At 40.7% G+C, this 16,302-nt stretch overlaps 1 protein-coding gene across 3 annotated transcripts in view; it reads left to right on the forward strand.

Annotated features, from left to right (window-relative positions):
* ITPR2 (inositol 1,4,5-trisphosphate receptor type 2) overlaps positions 1–16,302 on the forward strand; it is a 248,277-nt gene that overhangs the window by 199,023 nt on the left and 32,952 nt on the right. For all 3 annotated transcript variants that reach the window (XM_062491836.1, XM_062491838.1, XM_062491837.1), the window contains 6 exons: positions 2,935–3,042; positions 4,558–4,750; positions 7,745–7,870; positions 10,877–11,052; positions 12,362–12,526; positions 14,657–14,852. In XM_062491836.1, the coding sequence (XP_062347820.1) occupies positions 2,935–3,042; positions 4,558–4,750; positions 7,745–7,870; positions 10,877–11,052; positions 12,362–12,526; positions 14,657–14,852 (964 nt within the window). The remainder of the gene's footprint in view (positions 1–2,934; positions 3,043–4,557; positions 4,751–7,744; positions 7,871–10,876; positions 11,053–12,361; positions 12,527–14,656; positions 14,853–16,302) is intronic.

Here is a 16,302-nt window from a genome sequence, read left to right on the forward strand (position 1 = left end):
ACATGGTCTTCCCTTCTACAACATGTGATAAGGAAATTTCTGTTACTGGTACTTAGCAAAAGAGACTTGTACAGTAAAAGTTATGGACAATTCAAAGCATATCAGGAATACCTTGAGTTTTCATGTGGTTTACAAATGGCATTTCCAATTCTGTATACAATTTGAAGTATGAATATAGAAAGTTTTTTGTGGTACTAATGGAAATTTCTGAATCTATAGCGGGTCCCTTACTCCAAACTGGCATAGTTTTAATAAGAACAACTATCCATATGTCTTTGACTTGTCATTTGTTGGAGAACTCAAAATCTTAATGGTTCATATTGGAGAAATAAAGGTCAAGATACAGTCAAAGTTCCTCTGTATTACAGAAAATAATAAAAGGGGAATATATTTGCTCCTGGTTATGCTAATTCATCACTCCAGGCACGGTATGATTGCATTCTGTCTAGTCAGTGCTCTTCTTCGTATCTTAAAGAAGAGATATAGCCAAAGTAAAGGGCACTTGGAGATAGACAGGGAAAATAATTGAGTCACAGAGAGTCTTCTGTTTGAGGAGGGATGGGAAGGATAGGGATTGTTTTAATTTAAAGAAGAGACAAATAAAAGAGAACGTGACAGTAGTGTACAGAACGATGAATGATATAGAAAAGGTGAACTGGGCACTCTTGCTTGCCCTTTCATAAGTACAGAAGCAGAGGGGCATCCAATAAAGCAGAATGGCAAAAGTAGTAACACTGTTGAAAGGGCATCTTTAACCAGTAACTGTCTTGTTTCCAATGGCTTATCTTCTTTCTCCATGATTCTAGAGCATGTCTTGAGGAGCAAGGTGCAAAGACCTCTAGGAGATGAATTCAAGTTGTCTTGCTAAGCAGCTGTTGTGGTCATGCTGCAGAAGCTGCTGGTTGGATCAGGTTATTTGGCTTGTGTGAAGGGGAAGAACTTGTCAGATAGTCTTAAAGAACCTTTATAGTCTCAAAAAGAAGTGGAAGTTTAGGTAAAGATATAAATGTGTGTAATGATACTATCCATGCATTTGCTAGATAGAGTAAAAAAATAACTATTCAGGACAGAAATCGACTACTGATTGAAGGAATATTCCTGTGCAGTTAAGGCCCATGTCATTTCTTTGCTGGTCTCCCTGAATATCTGCTCATGGCACTTTTATAAAGTGTGGTTGATGTGCCACTTTGGCTCAGGCTCTGCTGTCAGGAGCAAGCAGACTTCTGTCCCCAAGGAAGTTGTTGGAAGCACATTTATTCTTCCTGAATATCCCTTTCTGATATTCTCTTACTTTTGGATGTTCCATTTTTTATTCATCTTTATTTTATAAGTTTGTATTAAAATGCAGATGAAATTTTATTTTGATCAGTAGATTCTAGGAAACTTCAATAAATGGACTAAATTGTATATGTACCTCTCCCCTGTCTTATTGTTAAAAATAGGGAGATAATAAGACATGCAAATTCCAGATGAGTGAGATCACATTCTGGTTAGATTATTACAGTATCTGTTTGGATCCATTGTTACTTTTAGACTTAATCCCTGTCAGTCTTTTTGTAGCTGTGCAATTATTTTATAATTCCTCACCAGGCTGTGCTATTTCATGTAGCACAGTCCTGGCCCACCTGTGGTGATCATCACTTCAAAGCCCTGGTTCCTGTGGTCATTTTGAGTGCGTGCCTGCCTCATTTCTAATGGTCTGTTGTAGTAATGTCAGCTGTGATGATTCAGCCCTGGATCACATATGCAAACTCTCCTTTCCTTTCCTTTCCTTTCCTTTCCTTTCCTTTCCTTTCCTTTCCTTTCCTTTCCTTTCCTTTCCTTTCCTTTCCTTTCCTTTCCTTTCCTTTCCTTTCCTTTCCTTTCCTTTCCTTTCCTTTCCTTTCCTTTTCCTTTCCTTTTCCTTTCCTTTTCCTTTCCTTTTCCTTTCCTTTTCCTTTCCTTTTCCTTTTCCTTTTCCTTTTCCTTTTCCTTTTCCTTTTCCTTTTCCTTTTCCTTTTCCTTTTCCTTTTCCTTTTCCTTTTCCTTTTCCTTTCCCTTTCCCTTTCCCTTTCCCTTTCCCTTTCCCTTTCCCTTTCCCTTTCCCTTTCCTTTCTTTCCCTTTCCTTTTTCCCTTTCCTTTTTCCCTTCCCCTCTGCAGTTTTTCCCATCTTAAAACAGGTGAAACAACTCAGCTATTCTGGATGGAAAGCACTTGCTATGATGCAGGGAAAATTATGCCTTATAATTAGGCCTTTGTTTCTCACTCACCTACAGGACATCATTAATGCATTTGCCAATATTTTCTTCTTAAACTATGTACAGACATGGAGTAGTAGACATTTAAAAATATCTACTACTCAACATAGAACAGATGCATTTTATCAGTCATGTGAAGTGCCTAATTTGTAAAAGTTCATAGGACATACATATTTGTGTGTATGTGTGTATGTATCTATTTGCTGTGTATATAAACTGTACAGTTAAGGATGTATTTGCCTGGCACTACAGTCCAGCTCCTTCAGAAATTGTTACAGCCCTGGAATACCAACCTACAACCTAGTTCAGCTATTTGAAATCACTGAGAAAAATTAATTGTAAATATAATTTAGTATTCAGAGGTGTGCAAATTTTATGTCTAAACTCAAGTGAAAAGAAGCATTCAATCTAATTTTTTGGCATTTGTCAAAAGCCCTCCAAAAACCATCCAGTCTGCGGGCTAAGCTGCCCTTCATAAATCTCAACTCAAGACTTTCTGCTGGCTTCTTAAGACTAAATTATTTCTATTGTTCTGGAGTAATTACATTTTTGCTGTTATCTGTGGAAAGAGCCCACTGGGTTGAGCATGTAAGTATATGGGAGTGGGGGGAAGGAGGATTTGTGTTAGTTAAGTGGAGATGATAAAGCTGAAAACATAGCAGCAGGACATAAATCAGATTTTTCTTCTTTTTCTAGCTGGCTTGTCACAATAAAACATTGCAGCAGATGCTGAAGCCAGGGTCAGATCCAGATGAAGGAGATGAAGCCTTGAGGTTTTATGCCAAACATACGGCACAGATAGAGGTAAAGGATTGCTCTCCAGAAGATGGACTAGGAGACAAGTCTGCATCTTGCATGTGGTGTATCTCCTCTTTTTAAGCTTCCAAATGGTGTGGATTATTTATGAGGAGAAGGTTGAATAATATGCTTTTGGCTGTGGGACATAAAGGAATGCACCTGTATTAGAAGTGGCTCCAAACCATCGTTTCACAGTAGCTTTCCTGTGTGTTACCAAATACGTTTTGTTAGGGAAATAATGACTGCGGATAGGAGCTGTGTCATGAAGTCAAGAATCATATTGTATGGTGCATCACTCAAATAAATAATCATGAGTTTCAAAGCCACTGATGCTGGCTGATCAAATTAAAAGTCTGGCTTTTGAAGTACAAAGAGGTTTTGAAGTGGTGTAGATATTCAATGTGACTTTTGTTTAAAATACCAAGGCTTGGCCTGGTTCAGCAGTTCTGCTCTCTATTTTAAACTTTACACCTGCCATAGGGTTGGACTTAAGAGGTCCACAGAGGTATCCCACCACAGGATAAGTGGAAGGTCCATGGCCTTGGTTGTCCGGAGGGCAGCTCAGTGCTCCTCTTAATATATTTTAATACTTTGGGTACTGCTGAGATCTCTCTTAGCAATTACCAGCCTGTTTATCTCAGTAGCTTGTAAATTTAAGCATTGAACAAGCACTGTGGTCAACTTTTATATAGCCAATAACTTCTCTGGAAAAGTGAAACTCAACCCAGCATTGCTGCTATACAAAATAGATAATTGATTGTCTTTGAAGACCTGTTTGGTTTTCAGATATTATCTCCTCTGTATTAATGTATCTCATTTGTTTGATTTGAAATTCAAATACTGGTGGTTTTTTATTTTCACCAGTGGCTGTACACAGGCATGGTTGTAGGAGTCAAAAAGGGTTTTCTACCCATTTCTGTATTTTTAGTAGTACAGAGTCAACAATCAGAATGAGGAAGCAATTTTGATGGCAGTGTGGTGAGATGAAATAAAATCTAGCTCACAACTTGGTAGATGCTGAAATGCAAACACATCAAAACCTTGGGTTTTGTCAAGTAAAAAGATAGACTGGTAAGATATGGGTGCTGCCTGAGTAACAAGGTGCTATTTTTGCATGTTCACCTTTACAGCTTATCCCATCATAGAAATAGATTCAAGATGAGAAAAGCATTTTGTAATCAGAGCAGAAAGCCCCTGAACTTCTCCACTTTTTACTGGGAGAGATTTGTTTCAATTTGCTGAAAAATTGAAGCATTCTGAATTACAACACTTTTTATATTTGGGGAAATTTTTATATTTGGGAAATTTCTTTAGACTTATATTTGCCACCTTATTCAGGCAGGCTTTTGAAAATAAAAACAGCTTTACTCTGTTTTGGGATTGATTGGTCCAACTTTATTGTAATGTTCAAATAATTAATACATTAATTTGTAAATAAAAGGGGAGCTCTGAACAAGAAAAGATATGACAAAATGATTGGATTGTCACTGACTCTAACTAAAATGTGCATTTTATTTATAGATTGTTCGCCATGATAGAACAATGGAAAAGATTGTCTTTCCTGTCCCCAATATTTGTGAATTCCTCACTCGGGAATCCAAAAGTCGGGTATTCAACACAACAGAGAGAGATGAACAAGGGAGCAAAGTCAATGACTTTTTCCAGCAGACTGAAGATCTCTACAACGAGATGAAATGGCAAAAGAAAATTAGGAGTAAGTACTGTAATTTTTAAGAAAATAGCTTCATTATGCTAAAACCTTGTTTTTAAACCTTCAAATACTTTCATTTTAATGATACACATTTCTCTGTTCCCTCTGACACTACAATAGGCAAAAATGTTCTGGGCTTGAGAGAGTAGGTCAGCTGAGACACTTGTATACCACCATAAAAGAAGTGTAATATGGAGCAGTTATTAATGTGTTCAAGATGATGTATTGGACTCCAGAAGTAAAATTGACGGATGGAAGAACTGGGTGCAGTTCTACTAATCTTGATAGCATTGCACCTAATTAAGCCAAGACCCTTATTATTTAAGAAAAACATGTGTAGCTGCATATTTGAGGTTTGCAGATTCCTGAAGGGCCATTAAATGTCAGTCACTTAAAAATATCTCTCACCAGAACCTAAGCTGCCTTAAATCTGCCCAGCTCCCATGGAGTCAGTCCCCCTCTGCCAGTCCATATTAGCCTGGCATGACTGGGCTGCAGGGTGTCCCAGTTGGACCATACTGGTGCATGTCCTGTGCTGATGGGGAGGAACATGTGTGACCTTGAGCTGCTTGGTGAAGATCATGGGGGAGAGGTCAAAACAGGGACAGCAAGAGGAGGGACAGAGAAACCCCACCAGGTACCCTGAATGTCTTTAGCTCCCTGGTGGGCAGTGCAGCCGCTGGCCCTTGGCAGGAATGGGGCTCTTGCCAATGTCAAAAGCTCAGGATCAGTAGGCTCCTGCCAGTTCAGCCACTGTCAACTCTGCCCTTGGCTTTTGGAGCAGAAAGTTGTATTTTATATATCATAGAATCACAGATTGGTTTGGGTTGGGAGGGACCTTAAAGATCACACAGTTCCACCCCCACTGCCATGGGCAGGGACATCTTCCACTATCCCAGGTTGCTCAGAGCCCCATCCAGCCAGGCCTTGGACACTGCCAGGGATGGGGCAGCCACAGGTTCTTTGGAAATCTGTACCAGGCCTCACACCACCCTCACCGCCCTTCCCAATATCCAATCCAAAACTACCCTTAGTTTGAAGCCATTTCCCCTTGTCCTGTCACTCCAGGCTCTTGTCAAGAGTCTCTCTCCATCTTTCCTGTGGGCTCCCTTCAAGCACTGGAAGGCCACAATTAGGTCACCCCAAAGTCTTCTCTTTTCCAGGCTGAACATAGATAAAAATTACTTAAAGTGATCACTTCATTCACTGATAAAATGCAGGTGCTCTTGGAGTGTCACACATCATCTGCTCACAGCAATTGATAAGCAAGGAAGGAAGGAATAGGGTCTAGAGTAGCAGGACAGTCAGAGCATTCTGTGGGAGCATCCTGAATGTGATAGAAACATGGATTTTACTGCAATTTGTTATGTTTCAATTCCCAGGCTTTAATTTTCAGCAGCAGCAAGTCTTCAGCATGAATCCCATCAACCCAAGTCTGCTTCTCTTGGTGGCACCCAAAAAACTTAGTAGTGACAAATTGACCAGAAGAGAAGTTGAAAAATACATGATTCCAGAATCCACAGTCTATTTGGGAATAAAAGTCATTCTATTGTAGAAAAATTACTTCAGTAAAAAAAAGAAAAAAAAATTGTATCTGGGGGTTTTGCATTAGAAACACAAATAAAAGAGCCAACCCAACAATTAGATAGACCAGACCTGCCTAATGCTGTAAACAAAGAAAATTGGTTTATTTTTATTCAGAACAGAAATTTCTCAATTCCTTTCATCAGTGGAATGGCCCACAAGTCTCCGCGTTGGAGTATTTTTTATTATTTGGGAAGATAATACAGGTTGAAGCTGGGCTCATTCTTTAGCCAAGTGTCTGTTAGCATGAAGTCTGTGCTGCTTAAATTGACAGATGTCATTTTTGCAGTGGCTCCAAAAGCTCAAATCTCAGCAGTCAGCAGGACAAGGTTATCACAGTGAATATTTACCTAATTGCTATTAAAGACTATTTGACTAGAGCCTGAGACAGTCATATGCAGTTGAAGGAGTCTGCTGTTTATAAAAACTTTGCTGGGTGCTCTGCATACTTGCAGGAAGTTTTCAGTACTTTAAAATCTAGTTAATAGAGATGTATCATGTTTGAAACCTCTCTGAGCAGAGATGTTTTTACACTATTGCACAAAGGATCTTGTTTCAAATATTCATTTAAACATATTTTAGTGCATTAATATATATGAAGTGCTTGCCTGAGTCCTAGCACCCTCTGACCTTGTTCCGGGCCTTCTTGGTGAACTCTGTATGTGGCTCTGGACACAAATTCAACCCTGTTTTGCATTGTTTCCCTTTTTAGTCTTTTCTTGCTAGGCTGTAGGTTCTTTGGGATATGCAGTGTATTTGTACAGCACTTCACATACGGCTTGTTTGAGTCCTTTTAAGCAGGAGTACAGAGCTCTTTGTCAGCAGGTGACCATGGGCTTCTGAGCATCACACAGGAAACAATCAGCTTTTGTAGAAACAAAACCCAAACAGACTAAATTTTGCCTGCTCCCCAAGCAGTTCAAAATGTTTTTAGTTTGGCAGAGGTGGGGAAAATCCTGCAGTTCTGAAACCACGCCTATTCCATCGTTCTTTGCCTATGTCATCAGTGTACTTCATCCAAATAGGTCATCTGGATGATACATTCTGGGTTTTCTGGTTCATTGGCATTCAGAGTGCTGAAATCTATTTGTTTGCTGGATTTTATGTCCCCATGCACAGAAGCTGCAGATTCAGATGCAGCTGAAAAGACTCCCTTGCAAAATATCCAGGCCTAAAATCTTACCAGAGGCAAAACTCCAGTATATAATAAACTATATTGTGATTTTTGGACTAAAAGCTCTGCTTGAAACTTTGTTTTATGGCAAACCTATGATTAATATTTGTCTCTTTTAGATAATTTTAAAGATCTGCATATTTTCTACATTAATCTGTATTTAATTCCCTTGAGGCCATTGGTGATTGAGTTTCTGCTTGCTTTCAGCTTATTGATTGCTGCTTTTCTCCCCTTTCTAGATAATCCAGCCCTGTTTTGGTTCTCCAGACACATCTCTCTCTGGGGGAGCATTTCCTTCAACCTTGCTGTATTCATCAATTTAGCAGTTGCTCTGTTCTACCCTTTTGGAGATGACGGAGATGAAGGCAAGTAGACTTTGGTCTTATTTTTTGTTTTAATTTTATATGCTTTCATTACTAGGGTAACAAATAAAGCTTCATTTTCAGGTGCAGTCATACCTGGAAGCCATTTATTGTCTCCTAAGTAGGTACCAGATGTTGTCTGAGATGTGGTAGTTGATTTGTATGTCACATGGCCCACACAATGCAGAGTAGAATGGACGGAGCATAAGATGGAGATTATCTAGATGATCTCAGCTAATTTTTGTGTATGCCATACTGCAGTGTCCTACTGCACACATTTAGCTGCAGTTTCTGAACTGAAGGAAGATTCCTGGCAGCAGAGGGACAGACATTCCTTAAGCCTGACCAAATTGAATGACTTGCAGTCTTGAAAACATATGGAAGAGAATTATTTGAAAACTAGCTTGTTGGCTTTTGACTATGTTGTTTATTGGGCTAAAATGGCATAACTGTTGCAGAGGATAAATGCATTATGTAAAAATACTCTTAAAACTTATGATTTTGTCTCAGCTTCATCCCATGTCACAGGAAATATTTAATGAGATTTTTTTATTTGCTATAAATGCAGCAGACTAGCAGGAGGCCTCTTTGAAACCCAAACATGCTTAATTGGGATAAAGAAGACTAAATAGTTCAGAATACTGGTAATGGGAGCAGAGCCATTCACCTCTGAGCCTTTGATTTGTGGCCAGTCAGTAATGTGACTGAAAGTCACCTCCGTCTGATGGCATGTGAACTGGACTGGTGGAAGCAGTCCAGCTTCTAGTAGATCCATGTGCTTTTCACAAACACCACAGCTGGCACTGGCAAACATTCCTGCTGGCTGGCAGAACAGAAAGGCAGCAGATTAAAATCTATTGGCATGGGGACCACGCTGCTCTCGCAGCCCACGGGGCCATCTCTGCAGGTCACAGCAGAGTGAGGAAGAGTTTGCAGGGCTGTGCCCTGGAGAAGGGAAGCATCTTGTCCACAGTGCTTTGTAAACTGGGGAGTCACTCAGAGCATGTTAGAGCCCACGGAGCATGAGAAGAGAAATAAAGGGTTAAAAATAAACCTTTTAAGCTACTGAATTTTAGCTAATCTATACGCATGGAAATCCTCTAGTCTGCAATCAGTAGGTATTAATACTTATTCTGAACTGCAGATTTATATGGCATTAGTTTAAGTGGCCCTAGTAATCCAGTGATAGCGCATTTCAGGATTCCATCTCCTGGTGCTGGTAAAGCCAAAGTGACTCCTGAGCAATAAGGAATAGGTGTGGCCAAATCAGATTAGCAGGTCATGAGGCAGCCTCCTTACTTCCAGCCTCCCTGTCCAACAAAGCCTGATCCAACATCTGGAATTTGTCTCCCATTTCTCCCCTTCACCCTGTGTGAATTCACCTCTGTTCACCTGTCTGAGGTACCTGGGCTGATCCAATCATCCCAAAATGCTGCCTTTTAGTAGGAACTTACAGTTCTGATGTAACATGACATAAGCAAAACTGGTCCAGCAGAAGGCTGTTCCTGAAGGGAGCCTAAGAGAAAGAAAGAAAGGAGGCAAGAGCACATGGTGGCAGGACAAAAGGGAATGGCTTCAAGGTGACAAAGAGTAGGTTTAGTTTAGATACTAGAAAAAAACTCTTCCCTGTGCGTGTGGCGAGGCCCTGGCACAGCATGCCAAGAGAAGCTGTGGCTACCTCATTCCTGGAGGTGTCCAAGGCCAGGTTGGATGGGATAGTGGAAAGTGTCCCTGCCCATGGCAGGAAAAATGGAAATTGATGATCTTTAAGGTCCCTTCCAATCCAAACCATGATTCTGTGAAGACTTTTTGCCTCCAGGGTGCCTGTCTGCACATGGTTCTGCAATGTGAAATTGCTGGACCTGCAGTAGGGAAGGAGGAAAACTGACCTGTGAAAGAACCATAAAGAACTTTGGCCTTACCCTTCAGATGGGCTTGAAAGTAATTTTTTAGGATCCATTAAAAGATTCCAAATCTTGTTGGCGGAGAAACTCTCTGACAGAGCTGACCTTGAACTTCCCACCAGGGATAGAAACACTCCTGAACTTAGGAAAAGTTCAGATGCCATCTGAATGTGGAGGCTAGGGCCTCGTCTCATTGTTTTCTAATCCCAGTGATGCTGCTCAGCTGTGTATCTGTTGCCAAAGAGATAGCATGATTCCTATTGTGAGTCTGGCTAAATTTTCTATTCCCTTCTCCCCCGTCACTGACCTCTCAGTTCATCCCGTAACAATGGAAGTCAGTGTACAAGTGTGACAGTGCCCTGAGTTCTGAATGTGCTTTTTATATCACAGCAACATGGTGTGTTTCCAGGGCTTTAAGCAGAGGGGAGAGGCAAAGCAGGGGTATCGCTCAAAGCTCGGCGAGCGCCTGGAGCCAGCATCTTGCAGAGCAGGCGGCGGCTGCCGCGCCCGCAGCGCCCGGGACCCGCTGCGTGCCCGGGAGCCGAGCGCAGCCGCTCAGCGCTCCGGGTACTGCAGATGCTGCCCGGCCCTGCCCGGGGCCCGGGGCTGCTCCCGCCGTGCCAAGTGCTCCGTTCCCGCCGAACACCCGCGGCCCTTCGGGAGGGAGCTGCTTTTTCGGGAGCCGGGGCTGGAAACGTGGCACTGCAGCGCGCTGCCACTTGCTGTGCTGCCCCCAGGACTGGCTATTTCTGTAGCTGAGCAATCATGGAATCAGACCGGAGGGGCCCTAATGATCCCTGCAGAAGGCAGCTGATTAGTGGCTTGCTCCAGGAGAAGGGTAAACTGTTCCATCTCTGAGCACTCCCTGGATTTTAATGGAAATTTCATTAGCTGCTCGTATTATTACCTGTGCAAAAAGCAACAATACTCTGAAAATAATAGCTCCAGCTGCAATTAGGGCGAGCCGTGGTCAGCAGTTGTGATGCATGAATCACGCTTTTGTTAGCTCTGCTGGCAAAGGAATTGATCTTTTGGATCTGTTTCTTGGTGAAAAATGGAGTCTCCAAAGATGCCTGTCTCAAATCTCCCTTTCTCCTCTGTACAGGCACGCTCTCACCGTTGTTTTCCGTGCTCCTCTGGATAGCAGTGGCGTTTTGCACAGCAATGCTGTTTTTCATCTCCAAGCCTGTTGGCATTCGACCCTTTTTGGTGTCTGTTATTCTCAGGTCTATATATACTATAGGGCTTGGTCCTACCTTGATACTCCTTGGGGCTGCTAATGTAAGTACTTCAAAAGCAATCAGAATTTCCCTTTCAGCAGAAGGAAAGATACTAAGGGTCTCATATTAAAAAACTCGTTTGATTAGAGCTGTGCAAAAACTTCTTTTTCTGGTTCATCGGTTAAGCCAAAAAAATAAATAATTTCCAGTCATCCTGAAACAGCAGTGTCAGCGAAGTGGGAAGCTAAGAAAAGAGCTGGTTTAGTTTTGTGCATATGCAAATATTTTAAAAACAACAAAAAAATAAAATTTAAAGAAATATTGCTGCATTAGGGCAATCAAATCTGCAGTTTCTCATGTTAAAAGAGTCATTTTCTCTATCAGTACTCTCAGCACTATTGACACAAATTTTTGAAATGTTTCTGAGACCTTAAATATATTTTCAGGAAGAAAAAAGTTTTCAGAATTAAAAATTCTCTCAGCCCTTTGCCAGATCTCTTAACTTAGACATGAATAAGTTTGCATGCTTACTGAGCTTGGTAAGATACACAGTCATGGTCACAAGTCATCTATTTAAATTTCTGCCTGACTGCTACAGCTCTAATTCACCCCAGCACGAAGTATTGGGCTGTTTGCCTCCAGTTCTGTATGTGAGAATTTCACATACTGAAAAATACCTAGACATATAGTCAAAGGTAATGGCAAGTAGGCAGAGCTTGCCCACGTCATATTTATGAGCAAAGGAGTCATGTTGATTCCATTCCTTGTCCTGGACTCCCAGAGAGATGAGGTGAGACCCTTTCCTGTTCACTTCTACACTGCTGCTCATGTGCTGGCAAAGCCCAGGAGCTGTGGAGAATCTGATGATGTTGTTTAGATGCTATATTTCAAAAATGTCCTCAGTTCTGAGGGCTCTTTGTAGGGATTTTAAATTGAACACGATCTGAAGGAAATAGATCTCACACAACACCCACACACACACTTTCTGTTGTGTTACTATTGTTCTTTTGGTAGTAGCATGCCTAGCTGCTCTTACATAGTTGCGGGTCTAAACTCAAAGCTGTTGGAAGTTCACTCTTCAGCTGGATTTTAATGCCTCTTGACATTAACTCTGCCAGCCTATTCACTGATGTTATAGGAATAAATCACAATGTAATGAGGCACAGTGCAGTGTTGGAGAGGTGATGTACTTCCACTCACCCTCCATGGGCTCGTTCCTAGTGCCCTGTCAGAGCTGGGTTTCTCTCACCTCACTCCAGCTATCTAAAGGTTGTGCATTTAGTCAAAGCAACCTATCTAGGCAGCAAACCAAACAATAAACACCAGGATTTTTATGATGGCATAAACCTAGCCTTCGTTACCCCCCACAGCTCTGCAACAAAATTGTGTTCCTGGTGAGCTTTGTTGGGAACCGTGGGACTTTCACCCGTGGCTACAGAGCTGTCATCATGGACATGGCTTTTCTCTACCACGTGGCCTATGTCCTGGTCTGCATGCTGGGCCTCTGTGTGCACGAGTTCTTCTACAGCTTCCTGGTAAGTATGTGCTGCTGTGGAGGGGAAAACTTTGCAAAAATAGAAAATACCGTTACCCGTGCAGCTGTCTTCAATTTCTTCCTGACAATCAAGCCAAATCATGTGTATTTTTAGCATGCTGTTGTGTTGCTGCCCCTTAGGAGCTGCTGTTTTTATTAGAACCTGTTTCTGAAAGGACTTAATCTGTTTTAGAGCTGAAAGTTTGCTCCTTTCTTCTCAGACAATCATCACCCAGCCCACTGCCTTTTCCCAGTTTTCTGCATATTTTGTGTCCACCATTCCTGTATCTTCTGTTAGTCTTAACATTTCGGGGGCAGCTGTCCAGGGGTGTGTGCATCATACCTGTGCCAAAGGATCCCGTTCCTCATCCCCAGTACATTTTTAACAAATTACTTGTGGAATAGGGATGGCATGCCTCTGGTGTAGCAGGAAGATTCATCACTTGAAATGTATCCCACTTCATTTTCTTTTGTTGCAATTACCCAGATGGAATGCCTTTTAATAACATGATACAGGTGCAGGTGAAAATGAATCACAGGTACAGGTGCAGTGAAAATGAATCACACAAAATTTGGCTAAACTCCACTATCTGCTCCCTTCATGCTGAGTAGCAGTAAAAGGTGTTTCACTGCTCTTGTTTGCTAATCCTTTTGTTCTATAGTGAAACACATGAAACTTGTAGGGAGACTGATTAAATTGTGGTCATTTACATGGGTCCATTTTCCTCTTGTATTTTTTTTTCTCAGCTTCCTGAATAGTGGTGAATTCCCAGCATTTCAAAGATGTGTTAAGCACACTAAAATTTTCAGGGGTTCAGTGCTAACTCAGGTAGCGCTCCTGTTGAAGTCAGACTTTCCAGATTTTGACATTAAAGTCTGCTTCAAAGTTTGGGCAGATTTCAAAGGAGCCAAGATTGTGGCTGTGGCTGTAGCTGCAGGACCCTCTTCAAATGCATGTAACTCTCCTGCTTTAAAAATGCACAGATTATATGCTGTTCCATCAATGAGTTAGGTGATCTCTATCTTAAAATACTTTGCAAAGTGTCAAGCAGCTTAAGAAGAAACTTAAGAAACGTTTTATGTGCTTACATTTTTTTTCAGTGACTGCTATTGACCAATGTCCATGACTCATGGACATTATCCACAAACCCAGGTTGCTTCCAGGTGTTCACTTAGCAGTGGATGTAGTCTAAACTCTAATATTTGTTTATAACTGTCTCCCCTCTTTCTTCCTTTATTATTAATCCTTTCACAAGGCTGTGGATTTAAGATCTTATAAATTGTGGCTAATACCTTCTTCTGTGGAGCATTTTGATAAATCATAGTGTCTCGCTTTATATCTGTAATCTGAATGTTTTGACGTAGAAATACATACATTATAGATAAGGTCCAAAGCACTAGAGAACATCAGGAAAATTGTAAGAGAAAAAAAAAGTTGCAGGTTCTTGTAAAGCTCCTGTCACATTTAATTGCTGGTTTAGGCTTTTGACATTTAAAGCAATATTATCTTAATACATACTTTTCTTTAAAGTTAAATACCAGGGAAGCATATAGTGCAGGGTAGAGAAAAATACAAGTTTCTAGTCTTATACAAACAGTACCGTGAATTTAACTTTGTCCTAAAAAGAGGCGGCCCCGATCCTTGTCCATGCAACATTTACATGATGCCATGAGCTCAAAAAAAGTTTAAAAATATGTAATTACCTACATGTATGAGTGCATTTTTGAATTGAAGCCTGTGCATGTTAGTCAGATGAGAGATAACATGAAAAATTACTTTGTAGATATAGAAGTATCTATAACATGAAGACACTTTTAAAATTTTAATCTAGCCTGGTTTTAAGCACGGGGAAACAATGGATCTTGATAGTAGGTGTTGCCCATCTCTGAATCAAGCCCAAAGATATTTTGTGGCTTTGGATTTTTCTATAATTAATTTTAAAATTTAAAGTGCTAGATTTCCTCCTCCGTAAGCATGACCAGCTCCCACTGAAATCAATGTGAGTTTATGAAGCTGAGAATGTAGAACATGGCTTGATGCACATTTCAATAGTTCAGGTTGTTTTCCTGTGTAGCATCTATATATTGCCTCATTTGTATTCATTTTTCTTCTACTCTCTGCCTTCCCCAGCTGTTTGATCTGGTGTACAGGGAGGAGACATTGCTAAATGTGATAAAAAGTGTTACCCGGAATGGCCGTTCAATTATCCTCACTGCAGTGCTAGCACTCATCCTGGTTTATCTCTTCTCCATCATTGGCTTCCTGTTCCTGAAAGATGACTTTATCATGGAGGTTGACAGGTTGAAAATCAGCACCCCTGCTGCAGGTATTTTTTTTTATATTAAAATTTGCTTCCAACATATCCCTCTTTCTGTCTGCCTAACCTAAGTTTTCATCTAAGGACATCAAATTTCTTTATTTGTGCCTGCATGAGAGCAGAACTAATTCTATATACCTTAGAACTCAATTAAGTCTCTGTGTAAAATTTAATGTGTATAGGGTTGTTTTAGTCTGGGCTTATTTGTTGAAATGCTAAAATCTGACACATTTGATCTATTATGTTTGCTTGACAAACTCGTGATAGCATTTAAAAAAGTCACTACTTCCTAAGTATTTTCCTAAGTGAAAAGCAGCTCCAAGTGGATTGTATTGGTTCTCATCCCACCTTAAAAGCAGCTCACAGTAATTTCTGTGTACTGTATGAGGCGTGTGATCTTAACATGTTCATTAGCTGTTTTCATTTCATTGCTTTTTAAAGTTCATCCAGCAGAAATTTATTGCAGAATTCACATTTCTACTGATAAAAGCATCTTTTAAATTCAGTGTGTATTTCATGATTGTCATTGTTAGTGTATAATCCTAGCTTCAGTAAAATCATTGGGAAGTTTGGAACCAGTTTTTAAAAGGCCCAGATTTCAGATTTCTGGAATGACACACTTCAGCATAGAGAGTTACAAACTTGCTTTTCTAGGGAAGAACCAGGTCTGGTCTGTGCAGAGCTTTGTATGTGCTGCCAGCCAGCCTGCTGGGAGCATGGGAGTAACTGGCTGCAGAGAAATTCCAGAGAATAGCTGGTGATTAAATTCCTCGAGGCACGATTTCCCAGATGCTGAGCTCTTCAGACATGTACACAAGGACAGAACTGGAGGAACCCAGCTGGAGCTGTGTGCACTCAGTGTTTGCCAGTCTTCTCCTAAAGTTGTTTTTTCAGGATTTAAAGCTCAAAAACAAGGCAAAGGTCATTTAAGACCCATGGGCCTGGCATACTTCTGCAGCTGGTTCAAAACCATATTAAAAAAAACCAAGAACCTGACAGATTTCTTTAACATACCATGATTCTTTTTTTTTTATTTATTTTTTCCACTGATCACACACTAAGAGCTACATTGGATTATATTTGACTTACCATTCATTTTTGGGACAGACTTAGGGTATGAAATCTAATTTTGAAACGTAGTTGTGATCATCTTAATAAAACAGGCTGCACACATCTCTGGTCTGATCCAGGACAGCAGCTCCTGTGTGTTTGTCTTGCTTCTGTTGAGTTCTTGGCAGATTTTTGTGATGTGGGTATGTTCTTGCTGGCTTCATACATTGCCATTTCTGATCAAAAACTCATCAAGAAAATATGCTGACTGCCTGTTGATGGAATATTATTCTTCCCAGGACAAGTGCTTTAAATTTTTTCTTTATAAAGTAGCAGAAAGAGTAAGTCAGAGTGCATGTTTTCTGCATTACACATACTGTCTTAGGCTGCTATTTTGTTGTATAGTTTT

The sequence above is a fragment of the Cinclus cinclus genome, chromosome 4 (genome assembly GCF_963662255.1).
Source record: "Cinclus cinclus chromosome 4, bCinCin1.1, whole genome shotgun sequence".
Lineage (NCBI taxonomy): Eukaryota > Metazoa > Chordata > Aves > Passeriformes > Cinclidae > Cinclus > Cinclus cinclus.